Source organism: Suncus etruscus, chromosome 9, assembly GCF_024139225.1.
Source record: "Suncus etruscus isolate mSunEtr1 chromosome 9, mSunEtr1.pri.cur, whole genome shotgun sequence".
In the NCBI taxonomy this organism is placed as follows: domain Eukaryota; kingdom Metazoa; phylum Chordata; class Mammalia; order Eulipotyphla; family Soricidae; genus Suncus; species Suncus etruscus.
Genome location: NC_064856.1, coordinates 64,327,622 through 64,340,212, shown reverse-complemented (window position 1 = coordinate 64,340,212; position 12,591 = coordinate 64,327,622). Strand labels below are relative to the sequence as shown.

At 37.2% G+C, this 12,591-nt stretch overlaps 1 protein-coding gene across 1 annotated transcript in view; it reads left to right on the top strand.

The window, feature by feature from the left end:
- Positions 1 to 10,091, top strand: part of RRAS2 (RAS related 2) — a 92,633-nt gene extending 82,542 nt beyond the window's left edge. The window contains exons 5-6 of the mRNA XM_049781090.1: positions 6,088 to 6,206; positions 9,525 to 10,091. Of these exons, the coding sequence (XP_049637047.1) occupies positions 6,088 to 6,206; positions 9,525 to 9,612 (207 nt within the window). The 3' untranslated portion in view covers positions 9,613 to 10,091. The remainder of the gene's footprint in view (positions 1 to 6,087; positions 6,207 to 9,524) is intronic.
- The last annotated feature ends 2,500 nt before the right edge of the window (positions 10,092 to 12,591 follow it).

Genomic DNA, 12,591 nt, shown 5'->3' with positions numbered 1-12,591 from the left:
TTTAATTATATGCGTAAACATTTTCAGATTAATTTGAGAAAAGAAAAAAATGAGGTCTTTATGAAATGTATTCTGAAAATAAAATACAAAGGCGCCAGTGGATTAAAAGAAAAAAATGCTAGGGTGCTGATATTAATGAGAAGAATAAGGAGAGAGATAATCTCAGATTTCAGAACAAAAAGATTACCAGGAAGAGAGAATTAATAGGATGTTTTTTTAAATTGCTGTAATGAGATTTACAAATTACTATATTATTTTTATACTTGTAATGCTACTTTATCATCCCTCTCCAAAGTGTAATTAGAAAGTTTTTTAATGATAAAGCAATTAATCACGGGGACGTACTATTCATGTACTTCCTAGAAATAGCTTCAAAATTTAGGGTAATTTTGGGGGGGGTCATACCCAGGGATACTTGGGGGTTACTCCTGCACATTTAGGAATGAACTCCTAGTAGTGCTTGGGAGACCATATCAGATGCTGGGGATCAATCATACCTGGGTTGGCCACATGCAAGGCAATTGTTTTACCCACTGTCCTCTACATCCAGCCGACCATGGCTTCAAAATTCTTGAAGCAGGGGCCGGAGCAATACCACAGCAGGTAGGGTATTTGTGTTGCACACAACTGACCTGGGTTCTATCCCCAGCATCTCATATAGGTCCCAAGCATGCCAGGAGTAATTTCTGAGCACAGAACCAGGAGTAATCCCTGAGTGCTCCTGGGTGTGGCCCCAAAGCAGACAAACAAAAATCCTTTTTTTTTCCTCCCACAGATAAAGTTGTTCATGACTGAGTTAGTTATACAACGTACACAATAACCTTAACCAGTACACATTTTGTGCCACCATTGTCCCTGGTTTCCCTCTCACCTTCCCTGATGCTCTCCCTCTTCTCTCTCTCTTTATCTCTTCTTTTTTGACACTGTGGTTTGCACTATTGTTAAAGAAGGTGTACCATGCGTGCATAGTCACTTTATCCCCTTTCAGCACCCAGTTCTTGTCCAGAGTGATCAGTTCCAACTATCATTTTCATAGAAGACCCTTCTCTACTCTGAGTACACTCTCCGCTCTTTGTGGTGAGCTTCCTACCATTGATTGGTCCTCCTGATCCTCATTTCTATTGTTTCTGGATATCGTCACCACATTGTCTTTTATTTTTTTTTTTATATCCCACAGATGAGTGAGATTATTCTATGTTTAATCCTTCTCCGTCTGACTCATTTCACTCTGCATAATACTCTCCATATCTAGGGGCCAGAGCAATAGCACAGTGGTTGGGTGTTTGCCTTGCACGTGGCTGACCCAGGATGGACCTGGGTTTGATGCCCAGCATCCCATATAGTCCCTCAAAGCCAGGAACAATTTCTGAGCTAATAGCCAGGAATAACCCCAGAGCATCACCGGGTGTGGTCCAAAAACCAACACAAAAGAAAAAACAAATACTGTCCATATCATCCATGTATAAGAAAATTTCATGACTTCATTTTTCCTGATGGCTGCATAGTATTTATTCTTTTGTGTAGATGTACTACAGTTTCTTTAGTTACTCATCTGTTGTCAGGCAATTGGGTTGCTTCCAGTTTCTGGCTAATGTAATAGTGCTGCAATGAACATACTCGTGCAGAGGGAATTTTTGTATTGTGTTTTGTTTTGAAGCAAAAATTAAAGTACCACAATGAGGAGTGAACACATTTTGAATGAAAAGTTTCAACAACCTTTCTTTCAATAATTGGCTGAATAACTAGGAAGAAAATATATAAGGGCATAGATGACTTGCATAATCTTTGAACAACTCATCCTGACACTTAATCAATATAATTCTCTCATCATTAGCAAAGTGTGCATAGATTACATCTCAGTAAATTGAAAAAGATATTATAAGACATCTTATATTCTTTGAATATTTTATATATTTTTAAAATATGAAAAATTTCATATATCATATAATATTTCAATATTATATTGACAATAACAATGAGGCGTTGTCTCAAATACCCTTGGCCCCAGAGTATAGTGAAGAGAAGGAAAAACTGAGTTGAAGAGGAGAAATACAAACATGAAAGGATGGGGGCCAGGGGCTAAGTGATCTCAGGTGCAGTGGTAGTGTTAAAAAGGACAGAACTAAATAAGCCAAAGGCAACAACAATGGAACAGAGACCCGAACTTTATTGAAACTTAAAATGGCCCTGTTATACTGGCAGACTGACGGTTAGGGGGTGGTGTATGGAATGCACTTGGGGAACATTGGTGGAGGGAGATGGACACTGATGATGGGCGTGGCCATCATTGAACTATGAATGAAGGACTTTATAAATCACGGTTTCAATAAAATAAAATGAGTAAATAAACAATAACAATGACATTTAATTATAAACTTAAATTTATGACAATATGTCACAATTTAAGAGATTCTTCTAAAGAAGTATATAATGACAAATTTGCGGTACTAAATTTAGGACCGGGGTGGTGGCACTAGAGGTTGTCTACCTTGCAAGCACTAGCCTAGGACAGACAGCGGTTCGATCCCCTGGTGTCCCATATGATCTCCCCAAGCCAGGAGCGATTTCTGAGTGCATAGCCAGGAGCGATTTCTGAGTGTATAGCCAGGAGAAACCCCTGCGCATCAGCGGGTGTGGCCCAAAAACAGTCTGAATTTAATGACTGGAGCTTTTACCTTAGAAACAATGAAAATAACAAAGCCATACTAATCAGAATAAGGGAGATATTAAAGATGAGGTTGAATACCAGTGGCACTGAAAATATGAAATACATAGCAAAAATAACCAAAACTAGTTTCTAAAAGAAGCTTAGAGGAATAAAGTGATAAATATCTAGAATGATCCGGTAAGAAAAAAGACAAATTTTAACAAATAGTGGTAATGAAAAGATGCATTTATCTCAGATCTTTAAAAGGTACACGGAATTAGTATAAACAACTTTATACCAAAAATTTAGTGAGTCAGATAAAAGGTACCATCTTATACAACCGGGCGCATAAGATGACCCCCTAATTTTATAGTTAAAACATAGGTTTAGATGTATATTCGCTGTGTAAGACAGAACATTCCTGTGCTGCAACCGTATGTACCACAGTGAGCCAATCGCAATAAGCAAAGGTTCAAAGGTTCAAAGGTTATACTGTCATAGACTTCCTCTCTGACTCTGGCCAATCTGAGTAGGCTTTTTACAGTGTAGATTCGGGTCCAGAACATTGTCTAATTTGCATGCATAAAAAGCCTGTTTGGATTGACTGAGCTAGAGAGGCGGTCCGAGCAGCCTTGCAGTGATTGGTGCAAGATCGAGTTGGAAAACTCGTTTTGTGTCAATATCCAGAAGATTTTCTTTTAGCGGCATATAGAAACATTTTTCTGCATATAAGACTATCCCTGATTTTTGGTTGACTTTTTTTCGTTTCAAAAGTCGTCTTATGGGGCCGGGCGGTGGCGCTAGAGGTAAGGTGCCTGCCTTGCCTGCGCTAGCCTTGGACCGACCGTGGTTCGATCCCCGGTGTCCCATACGGTCCCCCAAGACAGGAGCAACTGAGCGCATAGCCAGGAGTAACCCCTGAGCGTTACCGGGTATAGCCCAAAAACCAAAAACCAAAAAAAAAAAAAAAAAAAAAAAGTCATCTTATACGCTGGAAAATATAGTACCTACTGAAACTCATATAAGGGAAAAAATATATTCTTGAACAGTACTGCTATTTATAAAATAAATGTAATTTGATGTAAAAACCATCCTTCAAAGAAAACACTAGGTCCAGATGGATATAACATGAATCATACCAAACTAATTTTGCTGAAATCTCTAAAAAATATAAGAGAAATTATTTTCAACTCATGAATCAGCCATCATTATTGTAGCTAGCAAAACTAAAACAGATAAAGGAAAACTTCAGTTCTGTATTTCTTAAAAAATATAAAAATCCTTAATAAAATGTAGCTATTACAATTTTACATGTAAAATTATGTTTATCGTTATTCAAATGGATCAATACAATTTACTATATTAACAAATGAAATAGGAAAAATTAAATGGTCTTAATAAATACCAGAAAACAAAAACCAACACTTAAGTTATCCAGTGATTTAAAAAAAATAAGAAACAAAAACAAAAAAAACTCTTACAAATGAAGAAGGGAATTTTGTTAACTTGAATATCTCCAGTAAAACCCTATAGCTGATAATATATTTAATGGTGAAAGACTAAGTGTTTTGTAACTCAGATTGAAGCTGTAAGATTTATCCAGAAAAAGAAAGAAGGTGGCCACATCAGAAAGCAAGCAATAAAATGATCTTTAGTAGCAAAGGATGTGATTATTTATATGTATTAACAATATATTATACATACTATATATGATGGTATTTACAATGGGGCATTTAGATAAGTGAGTTTAACATATTCCCAGGATTTCAGAGAAACACTCAACATTATGATTTGCTACTTCTTTTGTGGGGGGCTTTTGGGGTCAGATCCATCGGTACTCTGGCTTTCTGTGTCCGGTAGTTACTCTTTGGAACAGCTTAGGGAATACATGGTACCAGAAATCTAGCTGAGTCAGCTGCTTGCAAGACAAATATTTGTCTTAACCCCTGAGCTATCTCTCTGGCCCAATTCAATAGTTTTTTTTAATGGAAGAATATATATTATCAAAAAAGAGACCAGAAGAAAATACTTCTAAATCGATTTGGCTCTGAAATTCTTTTTTTTTTTTTTTTTTTGCTTTTGAGCCACACCTGGTGACACTCAAGGGTTACTCCTGGCTATGCATTCAGAAATCGCTCCTGGCTTGGGGGACCATATGGGACACTGGGGGATCAAATTGCAGTCTGTCCTAGGTTAGCCTGTGCAAAGCAAACACCCTACCACCTGCGCCACCACTCCAGCCCCTGGTTCTGAAATTCTTTTGCCCATCCTTTTACCATTTTTCCTTTTTCCTCTCTTTCCTTGCTTGTTTTTCTTACTCTTCTGGACTCTTTTCCTCCATGTCACCTACATTTTCTAACATTTTAAAAGAAAATTTTTATTTAATAATTATGAGATATTATTAATAGTTATTTTAGGCATATAATACCTTGACACAAATCCTACCACCAATGTCAACTTCTCTTCAACATATTTTTCTAACTTCCGTGTTTTGTGGTAATGATAGTATTGAAAGTCATTTTTATAGAAATGTTTTTCAGCTCCATTATATAAATATAATACCATTAACTATTTTTTGGTTACTGGACAACAGTCTGGTGATGGGATGGTGGGGCAAGATCTGAGGGGATCATGAGGTGCCCAGGAAACCATAAGTTCAGTCTGCTGACCTATCTCTTACCCTTATTTAATATTTTTGACTATTTTAGAAGTTACATTTTTAATACTTCTAGATTACTACTTAAACTTTTCATTTTATAAGCAGATGCATGTAATTTGTGTTAACTATGTCACATCCAAACATGAGTAGTTTGTACTAGCACAAATATAGTTTTCTTACATTTACTTACTATTTGCTTACTCATCTGCCACTCAATGTGTTGATCAAAATTTATACAACTACCTTCACCTCCTAATGTGAGGAAGACATGAGGACTTGTGAGCCTTTTTATTGGCCCCAGGAAATGAAGAAGACTATATGGACTCTTGAGAACAACCTCTTCCCCTCTATCTTCTTTGTATATTCTAGACCTACAAGGCTTTTTTCAACTCCTACAATGGAGATAGCCTTGATATGGGACTTTTCTTTTTTTTAAGGATTGCTTTCTCATCCCACCCCCAAGTTCTAGTTCTTGATTGAATGGTACTTCATAAGGAAGTTGTGCTTGACCTGTCTACAGGCTTATAGGCTCATGTTACCTTGAATTTTTCTTCCCAGAATTTGTCACAGTTACTTAATATTTCTTGAATCATCACTGCTTTGGAATCTTGTTTGTCCCTCTCAATTGTTCTGCAGAGGTGGGCTTCAGTTTGTTTTGTGGGCTTCATTTCCTTGGTTCCTCCAACTCTGGCTGGATTAATAGTGCATCAAGAGGCCCGAAATTAGATGGAGCTTATCTAATTGTTAATATTGTAGTTCAGTACAACTCTTGGAATTTCAGGTCACACAGGATGAAGGACAGCAGTTAGCACGACAGCTTAAAGTAACATATATGGAGGCATCAGCAAAGATCAGGATGAATGTAGATCAAGCTTTCCATGAACTTGTTCGGGTTATAAGGTAAGGAAAATTTTATATTATCTACATTCGTTTGAATCTATTAAACGTGAGGGTAATTACACTGTACTTTTTATAGCTACCAACTGGGGTTGGGGGATAGAAGAGGCCCAGAAGGTAGTTCATTTATTTAAAGTGTTACTTCTTAAACTTTTTTTACTTGTGATCCCATTACCTCCTTTTGTTATTGTATTTGGGCCACACTCGACAGTGCTCAGAGCTTACTCCTGGCTCCTGCAATCTAGGATTACCACCACATTGCTTATATGTACTATATGCAGTGCTAACCAAAGGGAGTTGAGTTGAGTTGCCTTAACTCCTGTCTTATCTCTCCAGGCCCTTGTGATACATTTTTGCTTGAGAAATTTGATAACTTTTTTGCCTGAGAAATTTCACTCCCAGTATATAAACATGTCAAGACATTTACTGATAGTAAATTATAAAGAAATATATTTTATGGGGGTGGCACACCTGGCTTGATCTGCTCAAAGCTTATGCCTGTCTCTACAGTCAGAAATCACTCCTGATAAAATTCAGGGAATTAACTAGAGATCTAGGAATTAAGCCTAGGTTGGTTAAATGACCGGCAAGCACCTTACCAGCCCTTTGTTTTTCTCCCCAGCCCTCAAATATTTATATTTTAAAACATTTGGTGGGGGAGCGGTGGCACAGGTGTAAGGTGTCAGCCTTGTGCGAGCTCACCTAGGATGGACTGTGGTTCGATCCCCCGGTGTCCCATATGGTCTCCCAAGCAAGGGCCGATTTCCGAGCTTATAGCCAGGAGTAACCCCTGAGTGTCACCGGGTGTGGCCCAAAAACCAAAACAAAACAAAACATTTTTTTTAAAGTTTTCTCATATGGATTTGACCTACAGTTTAGGAAACTAGGGTTTAAAGGTCTTTAGTTTAAACCCTAGTACCAAACTCAAGAACTGAGTTGATCCTAACTGTGTTGCTGTTAGTGATCTTGAATGATTAAGGGCCTGGAAGTTGGCTCCGGTTTTAATCCCCAAGTGCCACACAAATGCCAAAACTAATCTGTTTGGTTTGGGGTCTTGATATGTGGGCGAGTCAGAAGGGAACAAGAAATGAATATTGTATTCTTAAACTTTAGGTCCTTCCTGAATATGAAACCTACAGAGGTTACAGAGGTAGAGAATACACAGGGATTTTTCAAAAGAATATATGTTGCTTCCAGAGGTGTTGGTGTAATGGAATAAAAATATAAAGATGTAATCATTCTGCTACATACTGTGCGAAGTGGTTTACCTTCCACCCTTAGTTTGACCCATAAACCAAATACTCTTTCATTCCCATTTCCACTTGAAAAAATGGAGATACAAAGAATTTAACTAACTCTTCCAAGTTTAAACATATTAAATGGTAGGGTTGGAACTTGAACCAGAGCTTATGCTCTGAACCTGGTTTCTAACCCAGCTCCTCCCTGACCTCAGAATCAGGTCCAGGTCCAGGCCTTCCACAAGATGTTAAGCAACAATATCCTGGACTACAAAGACTTTTTTTTAGGTAGCTGATGTTTGAGGGCCCTGTCCTTCAGAAAGTATCTGTTCATGGGTTCCTGAAGCTGGAAGTGATGGGTGAGCTGGAGTTACTATGTATGCTATATGTGAGAAAGTTAAATTGCTTTACCTACCAAGTGGGGATTGATTTGAGTCTTGATGCCTGGCCCCTACTTTATTTACACTTTGCTCTTTGCTTTCTCTGCCAGTTTTACTTTTGACAGGTAAGTAGAATGGACTCATGTTAATTGTATATCTTTCTTACATTTGAAAGATAGACTTTATATATGTTCTTACATTTTCTTTGGGAAGCCAAGAGGGGTGGGGTTTTAGTGGGGGCAGGGTAATATTAATATATTTGTGTGATTTTTCAGTTTGCTAAAAATCTGAGTTGCTATTTTTTTATTGAGTGCATTTTCAGTTTTGCAAGATAAATGAGTTTTGGAGAGGAATGGTAGTAATGGATGTACTATATTATGAATATGTTAATGCTCTGGTAGCCCTGTTCTCTGTAGTATTTGATGGGTATGAGCCACTCCCTATTGCCTGGCCTAATCACTGAATAGTCAGGTTTGCATAGCTGGGCAAGTATCACTTTCTGTGGGCTCTGGGTCTCTTTACGCACTACTTGAGAAGTTCTCCCAACATAATTGTAAATATTGTGTTGTTTGTATTTTAACATGCATATACCAATATACACACTGAGGAACCATTCCCTTGTTAAACTAATTTTGTCTGCCTTTTAAAAACATTTTGTCCTTAGTTTTTATCCTCAAACTCTGTCTAGAACCATTTATCAAAAGTGAGGAGGTGAGGAGCAGTGGGCACTTAAATATAATTTGATCTTTAATCCTCACAGTGGCTATAAAAGACTGGTTTCTCTCATTCCATTCTAGAAAACTCAAGCTCAGCAACGCCCTCTAGCTCATCTAATACTGACAGTTATGAATGGCAGAATGTGATAGGAACTACATACATTATAGGAGTAATTTTCCTTGTCTCTCATGATGAATCTTTTGGGATTTGGGAGAAGGAGCATATTCTAGTAGGTGCCACTTTTAATGATGCTTGGCCCCCAGCAGTATTTGGGGGCCACCATAGTTGGACCTTGTAATGCTAGGGGCAGAGGGAGGGGCCTACTATGCCTGGGATTGAACCCAGGATTCCACTGAAGCTATATCCCCAGTTTTGGGGTATTTATTTATGTTCAGTGTATACTCCTGGCTCTGCACTCAGGAATTATTGGCATGTTCAAGTGACCATATGGGATGCTGAGGATTGAACTGGGTTGAAGAAGTGTAAGGCAAGCACCCTACCCACTCTTATATATCTGGCTCTTATATTCTTTTCTGTTTGTTTGTGGGCCACATCCATTGATGCTTGGGGTTACTCCTGACTCTGCAATCAGGAATCACTCCTGGAGGTACCAGGGAACAAACTCATATTGCTTATTCACTGTACTATTCCTATAGCCCCAAGAGATATTTATTCTTGGCATGGTTTTAGAGTCTTAGCATTTCAGAATGGATCAGGAACTTATAAGTTACCTATTTCAGAATAATCTGATTCAGAACATGTTCAATAATAAAACTCATCTAGTTCTTGCCAAGCTAATGCTGAAGTGTTTATCTACCCCACCCCTGCAAACTTCCAAAGATTTGCTTTGTTATCCTAGTTAAAATGTAACAAGAAGAAGCATATGTATGTCTGTAAACTAGACTTTGCAAAAACAAAAAACAAATAACTGCCCTTGTAATAATGTATTACCAAGAAGTCAATTACATATTTTTTCATTTTTATAGGAAGTTTCAAGAGCAGGAATGTCCTCCTTCACCAGAACCGACTCGGAAAGAAAAAGACAAGAAAGGCTGCCATTGTGTCATTTTCTAAGAATCTTTTCAAGTTTTAGCTACCAACTGCCAGGAAAAGCCTCATCTTCTTCTCTCCTATGGTTTACATCATGTTGGTACCTTTCTAGCCTTAGACAAATGATCACCGTGGTAGCCTTAGACCAAGAGGCTGGTTAATCCTCTTGTGAAGCTAATCCTGAGGCCATTTCAAGATAGATTTAAAGGAAACACTAAGGCTGCTTAAAAGATTATTTGGTTCCTTTAAAATATATATCTCTATACACAGACACTTTTTGTTTAAATGAAATACATTTAATAGTGAAGAATCAGATTGGAACCTAAACATTTGTCGCACTGAAGTCATAGGTTGTGAAATAACTTTTAACTTCTGGAATCAACTTCTGTTACTTTACATAGAATTATAGGAAGTTTTTTTCAAATGTGAATTTTTGCCTAGCTCCAAAAATTTTGTTAGCAACTTTAATTTATCTTGAATACACTGAACTTCAATCCATAAAAGTGAGACATCTCAGACCTTTACTGATGTTATACAGTCTTTGGCCAAAATACCAAAATGCCTATTATTTATAACTTTAAAATTACTTATAAAGCCTTTATTATTATTATTATTATTCCTACTCTTAAAGATGATAATCTCTATGTGGCCAAATATTTGTTCTCAGTCTGAACTTAGGCATTTCAGTGTTCTTGGTTTCGGGTTTTTTTGGGGAGGGGTTAGGACTTTTGGGCCACACCTGGCGGTGCACTCAGAAATCGCTCCTGGCAGGCTTGGGGGACCATATGGGATGCCAGGGATCGAACCTGGGTCTGTCGCGGGTTGGTCACTTACAAGGCAAACACCGTGCTGCTGTGCTATCACTCCGGCCCATTTTTGGTTTTTAGTTTAACTCTTTTCACAACCATGTTGAAAGTAAAACATAAATAATTTCTGTCTGTCTTCCTTTTCAAGTATTTCTAGGTAAGGGATTAAAAAGAAGAAACTAAAATGGTTTTTTGTTTGTAATGTAAAATATGGAATTGATCTTCCAGGATCAGAGATGATTAATGTTTTTGCTATATACTTTTATACATTATTTTCTTATCAAACTAGTTAACAAGTATTTTTATATGTTTGTAAGCAAATATGCTTTCACAGCATACCTTGTGTATATGTAAAGATAAGTATTTAATTCTCACTGTTCACTTTTAACTGACAAAAAAAAAAAAAGTGAAAACTACAAAAACTGTGGTAGAATTTTTTTCTTGCTGTTCTGATCCTTGTTGTAGCCACCTTTGGCCAGACATTTATCTACTCAAGAAACCTGGTACAACAGGACGGGATTCAGAAATCATTTTCAACCCTTCCTTCTTCCCTACTAGATATTGATTTATATCAAGTAATAAGTGTAAAAGCTTAATTGGCAATTAGTGTAACTGTGGATGGCCTCTGCTTTCATTTTTAAATTCTGTGGATTGTGTTTAAACAATTCAAAAGTATGTTCAAGGGTTTTGAGATACTATGTGGTATTGCACAGTTGTCACTTTATTGTATGTGTACAACAGTTCCATGAAGTTTATGAAAGTGAATCCTGTATAGCTTCAGGTGCTAAAATTAAAATTGATTTGTTATCACAAAATCATGACTGATGATTTGTTATTTTGATGGCTTCTTGAGGGAATGAGTATTGGAGGAAACTTACTTTATGCCTTTTCTTAAAAGGCAACAAGGTTTAGGATTTGATAAATCAGTAGTGGTTATTATGATGAATTTGAAGTGATATGAGTTGCCATTCTTGTATTAACTCTTCCTTTTCTTTCTTTTCCTTTTTTCTTTTCTTTTCCTTTTCTCTCCTTCCCCTTCATTTTCCTCCTCCCCTCCCCTCCCCTCCCCTCCCCTTCCCTTCTCTTCCCTTCCCCTTCCCCTTTGTCTTTCCCTTTCTCTTTTCTTTTCAAGTGACAAGTAATATACTCAAGAGAGCTAAGGCTTCTCTAAAGGTGGAGAGAACCCTGGTTCACAGTCCAGTAATTAAAGTAGGCAAGTGCACATCTCCAGAGGGAGATGCAGGCAACATGTACTCGGGTATCATGTACTCAGGCAGACATATGTTTAATTGTTTCTTAAACTTGTTCTATAAGGGGTTACTGCCAGAGAACTGTAGAAGAGAGAGGAATGTGAATATATAAACATATAGCCCTCTGGGCATAAAGCCAAATAGCAGCTAAAGCAAAGCACACTAAATTTATTTGAGTGTTAATTAAGATTACTTCCCATAAAGCTACCACATTTAATCTGTGTTCTTGCTGCTCTAGTGTTACCACTTTTTGTTCAAGTTGGGAAAGTTTATCATGGTTCACTTCAGAGAACAACTAACTCTCTACGTAATGCCCAGATTTACTGGCAGTATTTAATTTTACTCTAAAGAGGTGATTTGTGGCAAAGTGCCCTAAATATTACATTATTTACCTTAATTTGATTTTTTTCTCTCTGTTTTTCAGTTTATTTTTTATCGTTACATCTTCAAGTTTCATAAATTTTTTTACTGAAATTATTTAAGCTGTTGTTTTCTCACCCATTGCATTTTTTTTTTCAGATTTCAGATTTTGCTTTCCTTCCTGTTAACTGTTTGATTATCCTTGTTTTCTGATTCCATCATCTCTTTACTTTCTCTGTTTCTATTGACATCCCCGTCTCATTTTTCTGACTTTTTTGCATAGGTAGTACAATTGAGTGGATGATGGATAGTGTATATTTTGCGTTTCTCTAATTTATTTTCTCTGTCTAGACAATGTTGGGTTTTGCTCTAGTAGACGATTTATTTGCATTTCAGTTTGAACTTTTCTTTTTTTTCTTTTTATATTGTTAAATTATCTTTATTTAAACACCGTGATTACAAACATGATTTCATTTGTATGATTACAGTCATGTAAAGAACACCCCCCTTCACCAGTGCAAGATCCCCACCACCAATTTCCCAGATCTCCCTCCTCCCCACCCCACCCACACCTATACTTGAGACAG